The sequence below is a fragment of the Saccostrea cucullata genome, unplaced genomic scaffold (genome assembly GCF_032062105.1).
Source record: "Saccostrea cucullata isolate Sc308-1 unplaced genomic scaffold, CSIRO_AGI_Scuc_v1 ctg5059, whole genome shotgun sequence".
NCBI lineage: Eukaryota > Metazoa > Mollusca > Bivalvia > Ostreida > Ostreidae > Saccostrea > Saccostrea cuccullata.
In genome coordinates, this window is record NW_026936175.1 from 22,504 (window position 1) to 44,995 (window position 22,492).

Sequence of the window (22,492 nt, forward strand, 5' to 3'; positions counted from 1 at the left end):
AGATGGGATTTTTTTCTCCCATTAGGATTTTTTCTCCCACAAAATTGTTCAAATGGGATAAATCCCACGGATATTGACAAATGGGATATTTTCTCCCATAAATAGTCAAATATGGGATAAATCCCATAGATCATGATATGTGGGACATTTACTCCCATGGATATTCAAATATGGGATAAATCCTATATGTAACTGATCGATGTTGCTTCCAAATATTTTTAAGTAATCGATATTCATACGCATATTATCTGAAGTAAATACTTTTTTTTGAAATTCATTAAAAATCATGTCATTCAAACATTGCTTATTAGTTTAAAAAAAAATACAAGAGACCCAAGGGCCTTGAATCGCTTCTGATAAATTGTACAATCTATCACTTCTATACTGAAAGGAAAAAGAAACGCACAAGAACATGATATGGGAAAATTTTCTGACTATGTAACCGAAAATTATGAAAATTGGTCAGATGTTTTATTTTGGTTACTTTGCACTAAAATCACTTGTCAAAACTACTCAACCATGAAATGTATGGCATCACGTAGGGGAAATGAAAAAAAGTAAAAAACACGTGCATGTTAATGATGTTAATTTTGTAATAGAATTTTGTAGCACCATACTATGCATTAGAATTATAGACATCGTTTTTGCATATTTGCAGTCAGTATATTCTTGCAATCGTGGTATGGCTGACGGAATCTACTGTTGGTTTAGTATTTGAATTCAATATTGCATAAGTGAATAAAAAGGCAAAAACATGCTGATGTACAGACTGTTTTCAACTTTTCAACCAAATAAAAGTGCTTTTTGGTTGTCAGAGAGTGAACTTAAAATGTTTCCAACCAACCATGACGGTGACGTTGGCGCGTATCAACGTCACAACAAGATAAGGCTTTTCATCACGCCACCTCGGTTATTGTCAAGGCATTATCACCGAAACTGATATTCATACAGGAGACAAACATACTCACTTTTTTCACCCTAAACTGACAGAAACTCTGTGCTCTAATTTGGGCCGCGAGCTTGGCCAGCTTACGTCGATTTTACTCTCAAACGCGCACGTACGCGTCGTTTACGTAATGTTTTTTAGCATGTTTACATTGGAAAAATGTAGCTAATATTTGTCGATACTTTTTTACAAACATTCACAAGTACCAAACCTGCTGGGTTCTGTATATTCTATCCTAAATCGAAAATTCGCGGGATTCGATTGAGCGGGGCGATTTGTTGACTTTGGAATAATACAGCTAATCTCTACCGTCGGAAGGGTTGACTAATAATGCTATGAAAAAATAAATGCTCTGGTGAACTCAATGCACAGGAAAATCAAGTTTGTTACTGATGCGAAAGGGAGATTATAAGAATTTTTAGTTTTATTTCTGGGGGGTGTCACTATATTGATATCAATATCTCAGAAACTATTACTCAAAATCGCACAAAATTTTTGTAACTTGTTGATTAAAGATGAATTAAAATGAACGATAAAAATGCTGAAAAACGTATTTGAAATAATTGTTTTAATTTAACTCAAAAGTTTGATATGCGTTACTTAATCCTTTCAGTATATTTGAAGCCTCTAACGCTAAGTATCCTATGAACCAAGATGCGTGAACAGTCAGAGTTTGAAGATTCTAAGCCAAAAAGTACCCGAGATACTAAAATATAGCCATAAAATGTTAATAGTAGGTCATCATGGCCAAAGTTTGATAATTCTAAGCCAGTAAGTACCTGAGATATTCAAAAGTAGGTCATGATGACTTACATTTTGGTCGACATTATCCGAAAACCCAAGATGCATCAACTGACAGAGTTTGAAGATTCTAAACCAAAGAGTATCCGAGATACTTAAATATAGCCATAAAATGTCACAAGTAGGTCATTATGACCTAGTTTTTAAAAGACATTCTCTGAAAACCCAAGATGCATCAACTGACAATGTTTGGAGATTCTAAGCAAAAAAGTACCTGAGATACTTAAATATAGCCATAAAAAGTCACAAGTAGGTCACTATGACCTAGTTTTTGGCCGACATTCTCTGAAAACCCATGTTGCATCAAGTGACAAAGTTTTGATGATTCTAAGCCAATAAGTATCCGATAGAGTAAACAGTAGGTCAATGTGACCTACTTTTAGGTCAACAGTCTTTGAAAACCCAAAATGCATCAACTGACAAAGTTTAACAATTCCAGACAATTAAGTACCCAAGATACTTAATTATAGCTATAAAATGTCAGAAGTAGGTCACCATGACCTAGTTTTTGAACGACATTCTATAAAAACCCAAGATGCATCAATTGACAACGTTTGATAATTGTAAGCCAATAAGTACGTGAGATATTCAAAAGTAGGTCACTGTGACTTAGTTTTTGGTCGACATTCTCTGAAAACCCAAGATGCATCAACTGACAAAGTTTGAAGATTCTAAGCAAAAAAAGTACCTGAGATACTTAAATATAGCCATTAAATGTCACAAGTAGGTCATTATGACCTAGGTTTTGAACGGTACTCTCTGAAAACCCAAGATGCATCAACTGACAAGGTTTGGAGATTCTAAGCCAAGAAGTACCGGAAATAGTTAAAAATAGGTCACTGTGACCTACTTTTAGGTCAACAGTCTTTGAAAACCCAAAATGCATCAACTGACAAAGTTTAACAATTCCAGACAATTAAGTACCCAAGATACTTAATTATAGCTATAAAATGTCAGAAGTAGGTCACCATGATCTAGTTTTTGAATGACATTCTTTGAAAACCCAAGATGCATCAACTGACAAAGTTTGATAATTCTAAGCCAATAAGTACCTGAGATATTCAAAAGTAGGTCACTGTGACCTAGTTTTTGGTCGACATTCTCTGAAAACCCACGATGCATCAACTGACAAAGTTTGAAGATTCTAAGCCAATAAGTACCTGAGATATTCAAAAGTAGGTCACTGTGACTTAGTTTTTGGTCGACATTCTCTGAAAACCCAAGATGCATCAACTGACAAGGTTTGGAGATTCTAAGCCAAGAAGTACCGGAAATAGTTAAAAGTAGGTCAATGTGACCTACTTTTAGGTCAACAGTCTTTGAAAACCCAAAATGCATCAACTGACAAAGTTTAACAATTCCAGACAATTAAGTACCCAAGATACTTAATTATAGCTATAAAATGTCAGAAGTAGGTCACCATGACCTAGTTTTTGAACGACATTCTATAAAAACCCAAGATGCATCAACTGACAACGTTTGATAATTGTAAGCCAATAAGTACGTGAGATATTCAAAAGTAGGTCACTGTGACTTAGTTTTTGGTCGACATTCTCTGAAAACCCAAGATGCATCAACGGACAAAGTTTGAAGATTTTAAGCAAAAAAAGTACCTGAGATACTTAAATATAGCCATTAAATGTCACAAGTAGGTCATTATGACCTAGGATTTGAACGGTACTCTCTGAAAACCCAAGATGCATCAACTGACAAGGTTTGGAGATTCTAAGCCAAGAAGTACCGGAAATAGTTAAAAGTAGGTCACTGTGACCTACTTTTAGGTCAACAGTCTTTGAAAACCCAAAATGCATCAACTGACAAAGTTTAACAATTCCAGACAATTAAGTACCCAAGATACTTAATTATAGCTATAAAATGTCGGAAGTAGGTCACCATGATCTAGTTTTTGAATGACATTCTTTGAAAACCCAAGATGCATCAACTGACAAAGTTTGATAATTCTAAGCCAATAAGTACCTGAGATATTCAAAAGTAGGTCATTGTGACCTAGTTTTTGGTCGACATTCTCTGAAAACCCACGATGCATCAACTGACAAAGTTTGAAGATTCTAAGCAAAAAAAGTACCTGAGATACTTTAATATAGCCATTGAATGTCACAAGTAGGTAACTGTGACCTAGTTTTTGGACGACATTCTCTGAAAACCCATGATGCATCAACTGACAAAGTTTTTATGATTCTAAGCCAATAAGTACCCGATATAGTAAAAAAGTAGGTCACCGTGACCTTTTTGAACGACGTTCTCCGAAAACCCTAGATGCATCAATGACAAAGTTTGATGTTTCTTAGCCAATAAAAAGTACCTGACATTTTCAGAAGTAGGTCACTGTGACCTATTTTTAGGTCAACATTCTTCGAAAACCCAAGATGCAACAACTGACAAAGTTTAACAATTCTAGACAAGTAAGTACCCAAGATACTAAATTATAGCCATTATTGAAGGATACATGAACTATCCACTACATACATAAAACTTTATATACTTATAATGTGTTAATTTATACTTTTATTTCATAAATATATCCTGTGTAAAAAGAAGAGGAAAGAAATTCTACATAATTCAATTCAATTCAATTATAACTTGATGTAATTTCAATTTATTTATAACCATTACAGACTGAGGAACCAGCCTTTGATGCTTCATTTGACATCACCAGAAGAGATGACACCCAAGCTGGCCCAACCCTTGATGCATCCTTCGACATCACAAGAAGAGGTGCAAACGACATCGACATCCCTGCTGAAAGGTATGTAGAGGTAGTGATATGTAACTGAAAGTTCTGTTTATATCACTGTATCTTTCATGTTTTTCTTTTACATTTCCTATAATAATTGTATTGACATGTTGCAGATCTCTACCAGAACCAGACCCAGCTGATGACACCATCATCCCTCCAGCTGATGTTGTCTTTGGGGTCCTGGAGAAAGGCAGCAAGAGGGGAGGCAGTCTACTTGTCAGCAGTGACGGCTTCAGTTATGGTGTCAAGGTATAAATAATATCAAGTTATGCTATACGTGTTTCAAGTAATTTCATATCTTAGTAACTTAATTCTATATATTTCTGACAGAAGTTTTATTTATTTATTTATTATTATTCATTCTCATTCTATAATTCATTTAACTTCATTCTATAAATTTCAGAAGCTTTATTTATTTGTTTATTATTATTCATTCTCCGTCTATACTTCTTAATCTAATTGGTCATTATTTTTTCAGAGAGAAAACAAGTCTTCCACCATGTGGATCTGCAGTATCCGATCCAAGAAGATGCGCTGTCCGTCCACTGTGCTGCAGAACAGAGACGATTTCCAGACTGGGCAATTCATTTTCTTGTAGGTCTTCAATGCCATCCTTGAAGCTCTTCCAGCAAGGCCAGTTGTAGAGATGTTCATAGTGGACTTTGAGCTTGGTAAGAGGCTTAAAAAATTTCTTAGATACAGAGGCTTACAATTAATTTATCTCAGTTAACAACAACAACCAAAAATCTTAGATAAAGAGGCTTACAATTAAGGTAGTTCTATACTTGGCACTAAATGGGTTCAATCTTGAAAAATCTGCTTTAATAAGATAGACATATATCCCAGCAATGGAAAAATATATTGTACTTAATATGCTGTAATTTTTATTTCAGGTGCATTGAATGCCATTTCTACGGTATTCCCTGATGCTGTTACCAAGGGATGCACGTTCCACTGGTGCCAGGCTGTATGGAGACACATTAAGGAGCTAGGCCTTGCCCCCACCTTCATGAAGAGGGAAGCCACCCATCGCTACCTGAAGCAGATCATGGCCTTGCCCTTCTTGCCAGCACCTGACATCCCTGCTGCATTCCAGACACTGAAGGAGAGAGCCAACACGGAGCCCCTTCAGTCCCTTGTTGCCTACATCGACCGCCAGTGGATGCACCATGCCATCTTCCGTCCATCATCCTGGACAGTCTACAAGCAGTCCTTCCGCACTAACAACGACGTAGAAGGTGATTATTTATTTTTTTATCACATTATGATATATTTTGTTAATATAATTAAAAGTATATATGATTTCTAGAACTGAAATTTAAATACATGTAAAGAACAAATTTAATAATTTTACATTTTCTCATTATTAAAGATATGTATGCCGTGTTAAACAGTATTTTTGCACAGCTGAAACCGAACAAAAATTTCTGAAGAATGATAAGCTGTCAAAAATGAAGCATTCTTGCAAATTCGACGAAATTTTATTCGGTATTAACAAAGTACTGGTCGGGAAAAGAACATGATATTCTCATGCATATTTATAAAGGACTGACGTTTATCCTGGATCTGCGCATGTGCGCGGGAAAAGCATCGCGAGAATCATCAGGTCGAGGTAAATATTTTTGTGACGTCTGTTCAGTGAGGAACACAAATAGACCAATCAGCTCAATGAGTTGCATTTATTATTGTTTTACTAACAGCGTGACAGTTTGCTTGATAGGGCGTGCTAAAATTTTGTATGCTTATTATCATTTTTACTCATCGATTGGATGTTTGATTTCAATGGAATCCATAATAATTTGCATATGAAACACAGAACACAGCAATACCACTGACGATATACTGACCAATCGCGTTGAATAAACAACAATTACATGTGAACGGACAAAGCAAGTTTTACTTCCTATAATGATGATATTGATAGAGCTACGTACATAGTACAGCAGAAGCAAAGTAGCCTTACTAACTCCATTCTTTAAATTTTCTTGTACGTATTCAAACACCCACAAGGTCAAATCAAAACAAATATAATACATGCTTTTTTGAGGACAGAAGACGAAACGGGCTTTGACTGACCACGTGTTGCTGGTGACTACAAATGCCGTACTGGTAAACAACCCTTCAATGTGGTTGGCCAGTATTATCAGGGGATTGTTGCATTCCGAATTTCATATGCAAATTAGTATTGATTACATTGATCAATGGAGGAGTAAAATGATGACCAGCACACAAAGTTTTAGCACGCCCCATCAAGCAAACTGTCACTCTGTTTGTAGAATGATAATAATGCATTTATGGGTTACTACATAAAATACTACATGTGTTTTTCGAAAAAGATAGTTTTTTAAATCGCTCTCGGAAAGACTTGATGCATTATGTACATTATTTTCTACTAATCCCATGCTCATATTTGCATACAAATGATTAACAATGATGAAAATTAAAGTTTTCCCCACTCCATTGTACAGGTCCGTTTGTTTAGAGTTTCCCCGTGCTGCACTGCTAGTGGACATTTTCGACTGGGTGAACATTTACAAAATAGCGACTACGGATCTTCAGTATGGAGCGCATTATGCTCAAAAAATATTTTATGTCAAGTACAATGTATATAAAGTAATTTAAACTGCTATTTTTACACCCTGAATGGGATATCGTCAATATCCCTTAGGATTTTTCAAATATGAACTACATAACATGTGTAGATTAAACTTACATACCATACATCTTGCCATCTTAGAAATATAATTGGAATAATCAAAAAAATTGTCTAGGAACTCCAGGCCCCTAAAAACTATTCCAGTTTGAGGCCACAACCAAGCATTTCGATGAATATCATTAAGAAAAATTAATTCAGGTAGGTAGCATCGTTTTTTAAAGTGGGTGGGGGATAGAACAGTTAGAATAAAAATCAACAAGCTCCAAAAAATCTGACGAGTAAAATAGGTTCCAATATATTTCACTACTAACTTTTATGCATTCACTACAACATTACCCTATTTAACTTTCCTGCCAAACTCCAAATTTCACTTTCGAATTAGCCCGAGCCAATGCTGATAACCTACTTGCAAGATTTTTTATATTATTTTCAAGGGGTCAGATATACTGTGGTTCATATGTAAAGAATATAATTATATTATTTAGTAGTATTCTGGATTTGGCATTCGGTATTTTGTGCATATTTATATATGATATTCTGTGGAATACTTTTTTTTTTAGTTTTGAACCATTACGAAATGCAGAATCGACTGTATCTAATAACCATTTTGATTGATCAAATTATATCATTTGTTTGTATTAGTTATTTCATTTTGGCATAACATAGCTTCCACACTTCTTTATCCATAGTCGCTGACAGCTGTAGAAGTTCACCCAACCGAAAATGTCCACTAGTGAAAAGACAATTGCACGTGATTATTCCTCGGTACAAAAAGCAACCAACTCTGAAGCGCGCTCACGTATTGACAATCCCTAACTCACGTGTTTGTAGTAAAAACGTAGTAGACCATCATGCTTTTCGGTTCATTCACGAGATTGGACCATTGTTTGCTGTGAACATGCGAGAGCACGTGATCATGAATATTTCAATAAGAGGCGGTTTTTTATCCGACACGGAGAGAAAATAATTTTTACCAAATAATATTTCATAACTTTTAAAAGTGATGGAGTGGAATTGTCTTATTTGCAGAAAGTATATAACTTATATAACTTGATGAGACATCACATATATTCATTTCTTTTAAAATAAAACACTAATACGGCATATATATCTTTTATTAATATTAAGTAATGAATCTAACATGATTATATTTATTGTAAAAAAAAAAAGATGTCATTAATAAATTAAATTTTATTCATTTAAGGATGGCAACACAGGGTCAACGGAAAGGCTGGTCAACGCAGCAGCACCTTCTACAAGTTGGTTCCACTTCTACTGCAGGAGGCCAAGCTGGTGGAAACTCGTGTATCTAGTGACAACTTGTTTAGGAACGTCCGACGTTCTTCCACGGCCACCCAGAAGAAATTGGACACAGCCTGGGACCAGTACGATGCTGGGGAGATTTCTACAGGACACTTTCTCCGTCTGTGTGGCTCCTTGTACGCCACGTGTGAGTGACAGTAGTGTGGACTAGTTGTGTTTCGTTTCTCTGTTTCCATGGACTTCAACCCACTCGCGTGTACAGATTAGTGCTTCGACATGGTGTTTCTTTTCTGTGTTTCTGTGTTTCCTTGGACTTCACGACACTTGCGTGTACAGACTAGTGCTTAGACATGGTGTTTCTTTTCTGTGTTTTCATGAACTTCATGACTAGTGCTTTCATTCATATGTATTTATTGTATGTTGATGTGCTTTCTTTCATATGTATTTACTGTATGTTGATGTGCTTTCTTTCATATGTATTTATTGTATGTTGATGTGGTTGTCTATATTTTAAATGTAAAGAGCCATTCTCTGTAACGATTTGAAATTTTATATAGGAGCTGTGGCACGCATAGTCTCAAAATTTCTCCAAACTCTCTATGATAAAAGTCATTGATACCCTAAACTGAAATCAGGCAAAAATTGGTTGCTATGTTTTATAGTTACCATGGCAACTTGTCGTAAAGTTCGAAAAATGGCATTTTTTAACATGTTTAGAGCCCCATAGTTAACATTTGCGGCAAAGCAAACAATTGGCAATGACTGTTTCCAAAAGTTGAAGGTCAGATGTCTCAAATGCATGAAGAACATGATTGGTAAATCAACTATTACATACGTTACTATAGTAACAAAGTATTCAAAAGTAAAAAAAAAATATTGAGTTTTATAAAGTCATACACGTAAAAATAAAAAGGCATTATAGGATGAAATGTGACCAAATAATAGAAAAAAGAGCCTTGAAACATATACCAAGAACAAAATATGTATTTCTTTTTGGTTGGCAATGGTTGCCAAGGTTTTTATACCACAGGGAGCCTTCAAAGTAACACTCTTATGTTAAAATCTGATCCTATCTTTGAAAAAAAAGCACATTTCCTCATAACTAATGATCAATTTTATAAGATGTTGGTGTGCTCCAAGTTTTCCCATTTGAAAAAATTCAGATTAGATTCTTTAAATAGAGTGTAGCTATGGAAATAAGCAGAAAATATATGCTTAAAAACATGAAAAATATTTTCTTTCCTTGGATACGTACCCTTAAATGTAGATTCCCAAAACTTTTATGATTGATATTTATTAACAGCTAACTTGACTTTTAATTTTGACTATCATCAAATCTATAAGTGGATGCAAGAAGTTGGCACACAGGGTTTAATATTGATATAACGTTCACAAAATCGAACATTTTCCCTTCTTGGTAACCATAGCAACAGTGTTGTTTTATTCATCAAATTTTATCAATATATGATATTCAACTTCAGTTCTAACAGATAAGTACTATTCAAGCTGAGTCCTTTAATTTGTTTCTTGATTAAATGGCAATTTAATTCTGAATGCAGCGAAAAATAATTAACTTTTAAGCACTGGTACTTTGTTTCCATGGTAACACTGCAAAGTAGCCAAAATGGGCTATTTTTCTTATTGTTTTGATGTTGCAAGGTCCTAAGGATGCATATTTGCCAGTCTTGAATTTTCATGTTTTTCCTCAAGACAGTAGCATTAACCCAATCTTAGTTACTGGTTTTGCATGGTTACACTGTGTTACCATGGCAACCATAAAAGTTATTTATAGAATAATATTGCTTATACTTATATACTTAAGGTCAAACATTTTCATTGTTTTTCTTAAGTCGTTGATTGAGTTTGAGCATGTAACACCAACCATTACACCCCTACTAATGTTATTGTGATTTAAATTCAAGACACGTGGTTTAGGTTGATCTATTCAAAGGTTATAGGGTAGAACCGGTTTTATAAATAAAACTGGCAGTAAACATGATATTGCTATAGCCTGTTTCTTTTGAAAACATGTCCTGTTATAAATGTTTCCAGACATTTCAGAAAGACTTTCACCAGAAAAAGGGTGGCTAAAGGAGGGGGGTGTTAAAAAATGTTAAAATAACAATATATCTTATACTTTTCGGCGAAAATTAGAGCTCACTAGTGACCGATTCGCTGGTAAAAAATGTGTATTATCATCTACACTGACGAACCTTTGTTTGCCTTATATGGCTATTGTTATAAATGCGCAGAGTGGATCTTACCACGAGCAACTGACCAATCGTTGAATGAATAGCAATTTACACCAAATACATGTTTACATTTTACTTCGAACACGTAGTTCAGGTCAATCTAAGATCATGTCAATGGACTGCAAAATAAAAAAATGCTCTTACGAACAAAATACAAAGATAAGAAACTATGAAAGATGTTACGGGCTTTTTTAATTTGTTGTTAACTGAAAAAAAAGTTTAATAAGATGTAGTTTGTGTCTAGTTCAGAAATAAAATTTATTTCGTTGTTTACTTGCTAAAAATACTCATAGATCACGTGATTAGGTAACTATGAATACATTGGGTCATACGCATTCATTATCGACTCTCGCTATAACCTTGATACACGTATATTCACGCTGAATAATGAAATGTCAGAAAAAATGATTTATTGTCTGTCGAAATACCGATTTATGAAAGTTTAGTTAACTGAAGTATATGTGTAAATAAATATCATAAATTTGAATGTTAATTGATTAAAGGTTATAGCGAGTAACACTCCTAAAATGGTCTTTCTTGTTATTACTTAGAATAGAATTAATTTACATTTGGACGAACAAAGTGAGGGAGAATATAACAACAGTGCTTCAAGGGTAAGGAAAACGAGCAGCGTCTCTTATGCATTTAAATGGACAAAACTTTGTTTACGTTCGTGATCACGTGTTCGGCCAGGGAATCCACCTGGCAACTGTATTCACCAATAGTACAACAAAGGAATTTATACAGATGCAAATCACTTTTGCAGTATGACTTTCAGAAACCTAGACTTCCACCGTTCATTTAACAAATTAATTGTTTGTCATTATAAGCATGAATAAATATTTTTTAAAATGCTTTTCATTTACCATAAGATTTTCTTTTTTTCAAGAGTAAAATTCCTGTAGCATTCGTAGTAACCCATAATGCAAAACTCATTCAGCTGATTGGTCAGTTAAAATCATGCTGGTGCCTAATTTGCTAATCTGACGCCAAAAAATATAGTCCCGGTTCCCATGCAAAATTATTTGTCCAGAAAGAAATTTTAATTCATGACTGCAGAAAATTGTATTATAGAGAATACTTATTTAAGTTTGAATGAATGTAAGAGAGATCGATTGATTGAAGTACATTTCTACAGACATTATCAGCTGATTCTAAGGTGGTGAAGACTGAAACGCAACATAACTTTTCTGTTTACCTTGCCTCCACGTGCTAGTCACTTCCTAGCCACATTTCCGTGAATAATTTACCCTATCTCGCTGAAGTCTCGCTAACTCTCGCCAGAGCCACTGCCAGAGCTACTCTGAACTCATCGGGTTTTATAATTAGCAGAACACCGAAAAATAAAAGGTTCCGAACACATTAGCAGGGGTGCATTAGTGAATACGGAGTGTTTTTCAGCATATTTCAGCATTTTAAATGTATTCCAAATGTACCCTTGGTTACCACTTACTTAGAGATTATTCTAAACAGTTTCTTTACAGTATAAGTGACATCAAGGTGTCATGTTTTTGTGAGAATGGTTTGTTTGCTTTTTCTAGTTTTTATTAAGCCACAGTCAAGATTTAAAGTGGCTGAAAATCTCGATTTTTCAAATTTTTCCGGCTGTTGCCATAGCAACCGAGACACATAGCAACGAAATTTTGTTTGATATTTATTTCTGGTGTCAAGTACAATCGTGGGTGAAGTTTCATCAAAATCGGTGACCATGTGTGGCAACGAAGTTTAAGTGGTTACAGAGAATGGCTATTAATATTGATAAATACCAAATAAATTTATTAAAGTAAAAATATGCCTTCTTTTGTTTACAATAAGTATTTGATAAGCTGATTAAACTATCAGCCCATGAACACATGCAGTTCAGGACTAATGAGTTGATCAATTGATCAGTAGTAGAATATCATGAAATATATACCATGAACGACCAACAATTTAAGCAACGTTTTTAAGGGCTAAAAAATATGGCATATACACCATAACACAATAATGTGAATAATAATCGTCTTCATGCAGAAGAATCCTTGTTCTACATAATTTAATAGTGTAAATCAACTGAAAAATAATGACAACCTTCATTGAAAAGTCAACGAGATTTGTGAAATAAATATATATATATTAACATCCAGTCCTAAATTATTCGAAATTACACGATCAAATGTGTTCCAATAGTCATAATTTGGCTAAAAATGGCCTCAATATAAGTATTAATACAAAATGGGATAATCATAACACATAACACTACAATAACGCTTGGGGTTAATTAATTAAAGGTACCTGAGTTAAAATTACAGGTAATGGGGGGAAGCCATTCCGTATAATACCCATATCTTACCTGTAGATAAATGGGGCGAAACCACTCGGCGCGAACGCGTAATCGGCGCGAAACCACCCTACACCGCACATATCATGCAGATTGATCAACGTTTACATATCGTGGTATTTTTGTTGACATCCATTTATCAATAAATTTCGCAGTAAACATGGTAAACAAGATCTCAAATACTCCCCCCTTTCCGATCGGTCTGTTAACATGAAGTGGTTAATTTTTAAATTGTAAATTTTTAGACAAGGAAAGTAGATATCCCAGTCAGTCTTCAAACTTACATGCATTTGATAGATGATAGGATGTAAATGATAGGAATATCAAAGTCTAAGCCATTAAACAAAAGTCAAATTTCTTACCCATCTCCCGTTAATCTTATAAATCGATCCATGAACTATCATACCATGGTTATCACTTTACATTACACTCATTTATCAGTTTATATTTGTAAGACTCTAAAGTGCGATGGTGACGCCAAAGTCCGATGGTCTCGCCAAACCCCGATGGCCTGCGCCAAACCCCGATGGCTCGCTTTCTTACGGACCCCAAAGTCCGATGGTCACGCCAAAGTCCGATGGCTCGTTTCCTATGAGACACGCGACGCTAAAATGCGATGGTTTGACACGCCAAAGTCCGAAGGAACAATCAACGGTTATGACGTCACAATAGTCCGACGTCATGACGTTGTCCTGCATTCAAAATCCATGGATTTAGTATTTGTCCAGCTTACAATTTTACTGATTTTGCTAATTTTTTCCACCACCAGAGCTATTAGGGTTTAAGTCCTTGTACATCATTCGACTAATTGGTTTAGTTCTTGAACACCGATGTGTTTCTTCGAACTCACCCAAGAGATTTTATGGATAGTCCTCGCACACTATTGGACTGATTTGGATTAGTCCTGCATCCATCGAAGATACCTAGGTTATGGTTGTTACACATTTTTCGACTGATAAGTGTTAGTCTCGCACCAATATCCAAAAGATTAGGGTTAGTCTTTGCATTTAATATTTATTTGTATTTATTTTAAACATTCGGGCCTTGGCATGGCGCGGCAACGCATTTTTGCGCAGTAGTACTATGACGTCATAAACGTTAATTGTTTTCTGCACCATCGGACTTTGGCCCATGCTCATATTTTCATACATGCAAATGATTAACAATGATGAAAATTAAAGTTTTCCCCACTCCATTGTACAGGTACGTTTGTTTAGAGTTTCCCCGTGCTATACTGCTAGTGGACATTTTCGGTTGGGTGAACATTTACAGATCTTCAGTATGGAGCGCATTATGCGCAAAAAAATTATGTCAAGTACAGTGTATATAAAGTAATTTAAACTGCTATTTTTACACCCTAAATGGGATATCGTCAATTATCCCTTAGGGTTTTTTTTTAATATGAACTACATAACATATGTAGATGAAACTTACATACCATGCATCTTGCCTTCTTAGAAATATAGTTGGGATAATAAAATAAAATTGGTCTAGGAATTCCAGGCCCCTAAAAACTCTTCCAGTTTGAAAGCACAACCAACTTGAAGCATTTCGATGAACACCATTAAGAAAAATTAATTCAGGTAGGTAGCAGCGTTTTTTTTTAAAGTGGGTGGGGGGATAGAACAATTAGAATAAAAATCGACTAGCTCGAAGAAACCTGACAAGTAAAATAGGTTCCAATATCTTTCACTACTAAATTTTATTCATTCCCTACAACATTACCCTATTTAACTTTCCTGCCAAACTCCAAATTTCACTTTCGAATTAGCCCGAGCCAATGCTGATAACCTACTTGCAAGATTTTTTATATTATTTTCAAGGGGTCAGAAATACTGTGGTTCATATGTAAAGAATATATTTATATTATTTAGTAGTATTCTGGTTTTGGTATTCGGTATTTTGTGCAGATTTATATATGATATTCTGTGGAATACTTTTTTTTTGTTTTGAACCGTCAAGAAATGCAGAATCGAATGTATCTAATAACCATTTTGATTGATCAAATTATATCATTTTGTTTGTATTAGTTTATTCATTTTGGCACAACATGGTTTCCACACGTCTTTATCCATAGTCGCTGACAGCTGTAGAAGTTCACCCAACCGAAAATGTCCATTGAAAAGACACTTGCACGTGATTATTCCTCGGTACAAAAAGCAATTAACTCTGAGGTGCGCTCACGTATTGACAATCCCCAACTCACGTGTTTGTAGTAAAAACGTAGTAGACCATCATGCTTTTCGGTTCATTCACGAGATAGGACCATTGTTTGCTGTGAACATGCGAGACCACGTGATCCTGAATATTTCAATAAGAGGCAGTTTTTTATCCGACACGGAGAGAAAATAATTTTTACCAAATAATATTTCATAACTTTTAAAAGTGATGGAGTGGAATTGTGTTATTTGCAGAAAGTATATAACTTATATAACTTGATGAGACTCGACATATATTTATTTCTTTTAAAATAAAACACTAATACGGCATATATATCTTTAACTGTATAATTTTATAAAACATACGTTGATGTAATTTTAATTTTCATGATTTTTGAAAAGGATTTCAGTCACTCTCAATGAATGTTTTGTGTTGTGGGAAGGTATAACCATGATGATTACGTGCTGCGTGGCTTTTCAATAGATTTTATACATTTTATTCTTTATAAACTGATAAATAGATTTTCATCCCATATTGCAAATGCATGGAAATCATGATAGGGGACACCTGTCTTCTACCATGGTTTATTTAGACTCCAGTGTCGACATGGTCGATCCACACTAATACACAATCTATTGTAAGATTCACCCTCGGGGCTGTATTCCGAGGGGTACATGGTAACCTAGACATACACGTACATGTGTATATTGGTTCATACTACCTATTCCCACTTTTTGAAAATCAGGTAGAAAAAGCTAAGATTTTAGGTGGAATTTTTGTGTAAACAAATAATTAACTATATAAACATACACTTAGTGTATAAACAATAATTAATGAACACCTATGGAGGCCAGCAGGCATGTTCACGAAGCTATCCTAGGATTATGGTGTGTCCTAAGAACGTCTTAGGAAATATCTTAGTCTTAAGTCAGTTTCTCGAAGTTTTCCTAAATTTAGGAACTTTCCTAAGTTTTTCCTAATTTTAGGACAACATAATACCTGTCCTAAGATCATCCTAAGTTTGTTTTGATGCTTATGATTTTGAACATTGCAAGTATAAGCGACAATTTCTTGTTTCTCAGCAGTCCGTGTATGAGCTGCTGATTTACACAAATAATTAAAAAAGAAATGTTACCCATAGGCCTCTTTTCATATCTGCTATAAATTTCGAATGTGCTAATCCGGATGATACCTAATACAAATTTTGGATATTATCATAATGAATATTTTCGGTATTGGTTGGAGAAATATAATACAACGCTCCTCGGGCGATGAAGTACATGAAGGAGGGGGAGGGGGGGGGCAAAAACCTTTTTATTATCACTCGATCTCTCATTCCCTATTAAATACTCGTACAAAGTAAATGAAGACAAACAAATTTATTATAATGTTTAAATGAAAAAAGGTTTATAAAAGAAGTTGAAACCTAGACTCCGCCCTCTCTATCTCTCTCCAAAATAGGATTTTCGAGTTTGGACAATATTCTTTCCCTTTTTTTTATTGTCAAGTTATCTCAGGTAAGTCGATTTTTTTTTATCCCCCCCCCCATTTCATGACCGTTGTTATGTCACTGTCAAAGACATTCATCACATACGTTGTATTATGACCGCCACCCCACCCATTCTTATTTTTGTAAAATGTCATAATACATTGTACGAATATAGAAACAAATACCCCCTCTTTCATATGCTAATGATTGGTCTATAGATACAGATACAGTACAACTAATGATCATTCTAACATGACTTTTTTGCGATATACATATTGGTCATTTACCAAAACTTCCATCATAGATTATTAGCAATTAACTTGTCTTCGGAAAATAAGGAGGGGCCAGCCCTCCATCCCATCCTCTCAATCTGCTAGCATACTACGTGCTATTATGACACAATGAAACTATTGACATGTTCTAATTTTTTAATTAATCAGTTGGGAGAACATACAAAATTTTAAAAAACTTGTCATTCAAATATTTAAACTATTGAGAGATTTAATGTTCAAGAATAAAATGTTGGCTTTAAATTAAGTGATTTCCCTGATTGAATACTTTTTTAGTGTCCTACAAAATTCATTTTATTTTGAATCAGCTTAATTAACTTAAAATGAAGTAAACTTTTATAAAACTTCATATCATAATCATCATCAAGGTAGATCACAGAGAGGTTATGATTTTTTAAACTATAAATCTTCACTACAATTTGTTTGTTTCAATGCGATTTACAAGCCAGGGACGTAGCAACAGGGCCTGCCCCCCCCCCCCATTTTTTGCCAACAATACTTTTACTATTGAAAATGTTCATTGAAAGGCTGGTTGGCTCCCCTACTTTATACTAAAGTAAAGTAATATGAAGGAACTATAGTACTGTAAGCTTAAAAAATGGATATAGAAAGGAAGTGGTAGTGAAAAAAGTTTGCCTCTGCCGCCCCCCCCCCCCCCAATTTTCCTTTTTTTTTTTTTTTTTTTGCTTGTCAACTTTTTCAGGTAAGTAAAAACAAAATTCTGTGGCTGGCCCCCCTCTTTCAAAATCGATGCTACGTGCCTGCAAGCGGTATAAAATATTGTATAATATCAAAAAATGCAAACATTTAAATATACTGAGGTCACATGGACATGTAAATGGGTTTCCTTTTTTAAATTTATGTAATTTCTTTCCGGTAAAGTGTCTCCAAAATTTTATATTTATCGATAAATGTTTAAGAAACAAGTGTTCATTGTAAGTTAGGATGTCCTAACTTAAGATGTTCCTAAGTCACCGTCGAGATACATCTTATGATATGTCCTAAGTTGATCTTAGGATATTCCTAAATTTCTTCCTAAGTCATATCTTAGGAATAATCTTAGGACAAATCTTAGGAAAGTTTCATGAACATGCCTGCAGGACTGGTATATTTGCTTTTTTAAAATAATAAATCAGAATTTTTACCGATATTTGAAATAAAAAATGGATTTTTAAGGGAATTAAATAAGATTTTCCCCATTAATTTATTAATTCTAGAATCCTCCTTTGTAAATGCCTTTCCTTCAAAAATCTATTATATGTTCTAAAATCAAGATATTAAAATGCATTTTCTTGTATGACCTTTTTTTCTTACTTTCTCAAATCCATATTTTTGAAGGAAATAATATTTCTCACAAATTTCTGACTTTAAATGTAAACAAAATACAGGGAATCTAAGAGGGGATGTAATTAGTATAATTATTAATAAAACAAATTAACTATCTAAACATCCATTGTTATTAGCAAGTGGGAGTAGGTGGAATTGAGATTTTTAAAAAGTGAGAATAGGTAGAAGACACCGTGTATATTCAAGAATTCGGCTATGTACTGACACCTGTCATTTCCTGTTTGTATTGCATATCAATAATGGTGTATACATGTAGTTCCTTGTACGTGCAGTTTAAATGACCATAACTCTACAGTTCTACAGCTGGTGCAGGCTATACATGTACTCTCAAAAAATTTAATTTTAGGTTTTAAAAAATATATACGGTTCGACATTTCTACCTAAACCCAGGAATACAATAAATTCCATGTGTTTTTTTTTTTCGTTAAAATTATCAACAATTGAATTTGTAGGTCTATATGATTTTTTTTAAATTCCATATTGTTGTTCTTAAGGATTTACATTTCAGATTTTGAAGGAATTCAATGTTCCTTTTATTATTATTATTATTTTTTGGCTTGTCAACTTTTTCATGTAAGTAAAAAAAAATCTCTCTGGTTGCCCCTGTCGCATAATATTCGTTCCGGGTATTTCACGTTCCGGCCGGAACCTTAAAATCATAATATTGGTTCCGGATTTTACTGTAATATAGGTTCCGGCCATGAGTTCAATCTTCGATTCGAATCGCGGTATCTGTCCAGATTTCATTCCACATTGAGTCATGGGATTAGTGGGGTTTTTTCTTGAGGTTTTAGCATCACGCAGCGACATTCTATTTTCGTGCGTCGCGCAATGTTTTGTACTTAGCAATTTTAAAAAATAGATGAATAAATAGGCTGATGATACTCTTTCTGATACATATGACTTTGATCGCATTATAAGGCTTTGTTTATCTTATGTATACAAATCGATTATCTACAACTCAATTCCTTTTGTTTATTTAGTGCATGCCAGGTGTGAATCTCTTGCTTCAATGCACGCAAACCCGTAAAGACAGGTTAAGAGCATGGTTAGGAGATAAACAATTTAAGACCGGGTTTACGAAAGACTAACATTTAAAGAAACACAATGTCAAAGAATTAATTAATTGATAAATTTTTTATTTCAGAATTCCATAAAAGTAAAGAACAAATATTGATAATTATATATTTACGGAATTAAATTCTCTGTTTAAATGATATTACACGTGTTGACAAGTCGAGGCTCAAACACGGCTTTCATTCCTCATAATTAAAGATTTTTTTTCATAATTAGATATTATTGATGAAATGGCATGATATATGGTTTATATTCCATTTGAAATATGTATATGATTCACTGTTGAAAAATGTTACGTATATGGTTTATTTTCTTCTAAATTAATCTTCATACTACATGTAGGTACAGTACATGTATTTCATGATGATGTGATTTATTCTGTAATGAAATAAACATGAAAACATAAGAATACGAGTATGGTTTATTCCCTTTAATACCAAAAAGCCAAGCACGTGTTGTTAATGAAAATGATAATTTTTTTAATCGTCGGAAGAAAAAAAATAGTAATTGAGATATGAAAAGTAAAGACAATATATGTTGACTGGCTCGGCTTTTTATTTAATACGATCAAAAAAAAAATTATTTTTTTTCTTTTCTTTTCTTTCGTTTTTTTTTTTTTTTTTTTTGCTATTTGTTTGTTTTAAATGAATTAAAATGCACATTAGTGTTACCTCGAGGAATGTCCTAACCACCAACCGCTTAAGATATGTGGTAAAAATAATTATTTCTGCATAGGCGTTTGAATACATAAAACACGATGAAGTTGGTAAAAAAATATGATCGTTTTATACATGCCATTCATAGGATAGGCGTCGGAACCGGAGGGGGTGGGAGTAGGGAGGCTTAGCCCCAACTTTTTTTTGCAAAAATAGGCATAATATAGACATCGTACATTGGGGCGTAGGTTTAACCCCCCCCCCCCCACACATACACTTTTTCAAGTGACACGTTGCAGTTGAGTTTAAAAAAGGGTAAATGGTAGTGTTTGGAAAAAATACTGGCACTGGAAGAAGTTCTATTATACCCCCCCCCCAACCCCAACCCCCACGAAATAGAATTTTCGTGTTTAGACAATTGACACATTTTCCTTTTTTGCTTGTCAAGAATTTTTTTGTAGGTTTGATTTTTTTCTTTCACTTAAGCCCCCCCTTTCAATTTGCTTCTGACGCCAATGTCATTATATGAAATAATCTCAACTGCTTCGGAGAAAAAATATTAAATAAATACATGAAGGTTAAAAAAAATGTACATTTACACAGGTACATGTAGGTTAAAGGTAAACTGCAATAATGTTCATGTAGCTGCGCTACGTGTTTTAAAAATCTCACCCCTTCTCCACTTTAAAAGAAAATGGAGATTATATTTCAACAGCCCCACAAAATGAAAAGTTGTTTATCAATATTCCAACATTTTGTTATGGGGGAGTTTCAATTATAACAGTTTCAAAAATGTAAAAGTTTTGTTTAATTTTTAATTATTAATTTGCAAAACATGGAATAGAGTTCTATTTATTTTGTTGGAGCATCACTGTTGTAAAATTACGTAGCAAGATCATGGCATATTGTAGTAGCTGCAGATCTGTAGCTCTCCGAAAAAAATAGATCTGTAGCTCTCCGAAAAAAATATATTGATAGACCGGAGAGCTACAGTGCCACTCATTGAAAAAACTGTATATTTATAACGCACAAAAAAGTGCGCTTGGTTCTTGATTTATTCTTCCAAATTCTTACCCATGTTACCTCAATTGCAAAAAAGCTAGAATAAAAAATCCTTACTCTTCTATCAAGTACTCTCGTAGACGACATCTGAACAAAGCATGTTGGACCGAATTATCGTTAAAACCAAAATGTTAGTATAAATAGGCGAAATTTTCGATGATTACAATATCAGGGTCAGGAGGACTATTAACAACAACTATGGGGAATGTTTGGTTGTGGAAACAGCGAAAGAATATGTTAGGAACACACGGTTAGTCATATTTTGAGATTATTGTTTTAAAAACATGGAGAGATAAATCGAGAACCGAGCGCACTTTTTTGTGCGCAATAAATATACAGTTTTTTCAGTGGGTGGCACTGTAGCTCTCCGGTCTATCAATATATTTTTTTTCCGGAGAGCTAAAGATCTGCAGCTGATATTGTAGATGCTTGTCTGCACAAATCGTGGCAATTGAAGGTAAGACGGGACCACAATTTATAGGGAATAAAATTATATTTTTTAATTAAAATATTATACATGCAGAACAAAATGGATCCGTAGAACCAACTGGGATAGCGGAAACAAGTGTCTAAGGGGAGTGATTTTTGGGAAAACAGAAGCTAACATGGAAATACAAGTGTAAAGAAAGAATGTTTTAAAATGTTCTCAATAATACCCAAGGTCATGCAAACATGATTTATAAAACAAGCTAATTCAGAGAATCTATGTCCCCCGCATTAGGGAAAAGAAGAGCATGCACGAACTGAAAGGGGGGGGGGGTTAAGACGGGTGTGTGTTAGGGAGTTATAGTATGACATTTCATTCCAAAATCGTAAACGCTTCTTGAGATATTCCATGGCCAGAAATGAAAGTTTTACATCCAGAAAGAATATACAAATACATGTATATGAATTAACGATGTTGACCTTTGAAATTTTGACCTCAAACCCAATAGTTTAGAGGCCTTCCTCATAATTAGGACATAGGGGGTTGTGGTATAAAATTCCGCTCAAAGGCTACTCTCCATAGATATCGCGTGGAAACGAAAATGTTAAAAATAATTTATGAATTCATTACCTTGACCTTTGACCTCAAAATCTTTAAGGCTTTCTTTAGGCCATAGGAGGTTTTTAAAATTTCTTTCCTACAGCTCAAAGGTTTTTTGTCTGTATACCTGTATTTCGGGCTGTCTGTCTGTCTTTTCCAATCTTTGACTATAATAACTCAGACTGGAACCCAAATTATGGTCATATTTCTGGGTGACTATTACTGAGAGCTATTTTAAAAATCTTTTGCTATTTTGAAGTTCTTTTTCCCACTTTGTGTCGAAAATAAGTTGGCCCGGAACCAAAATTATGATCATATTTAACGTTCCGGGTTAGCATTACTGCGTGCATTTTCAACTATTTTTTTGCTACTTTGATGTTTCTATTCC

At 34.3% G+C, this 22,492-nt stretch overlaps 2 protein-coding genes across 2 annotated transcripts; both read left to right on the forward strand.

The window, feature by feature from the left end:
- Window positions 1–4,134: 4,134 nt before the first annotated feature.
- LOC134244943 (uncharacterized) lies at window positions 4,135–5,103 on the forward strand. Its single transcript, XM_062727200.1, has 4 exons — window positions 4,135–4,170; window positions 4,384–4,514; window positions 4,619–4,754; window positions 4,984–5,103. The coding sequence occupies exons 1-4, from the start codon at window positions 4,135–4,137 to the stop codon at window positions 5,101–5,103; spliced, it is 423 nt and encodes a 140-aa protein (XP_062583184.1).
- A 4-nt stretch (window positions 5,104–5,107) lies between these two features.
- LOC134244944 (uncharacterized) lies at window positions 5,108–8,619 on the forward strand. Its single transcript, XM_062727201.1, has 3 exons — window positions 5,108–5,176; window positions 5,399–5,743; window positions 8,366–8,619. Exons 1-3 carry the CDS (start codon window positions 5,152–5,154, stop codon window positions 8,617–8,619), a joined length of 624 nt encoding a protein of 207 aa, XP_062583185.1. The 5' UTR covers window positions 5,108–5,151.
- Window positions 8,620–22,492: the final 13,873 nt, after the last annotated feature.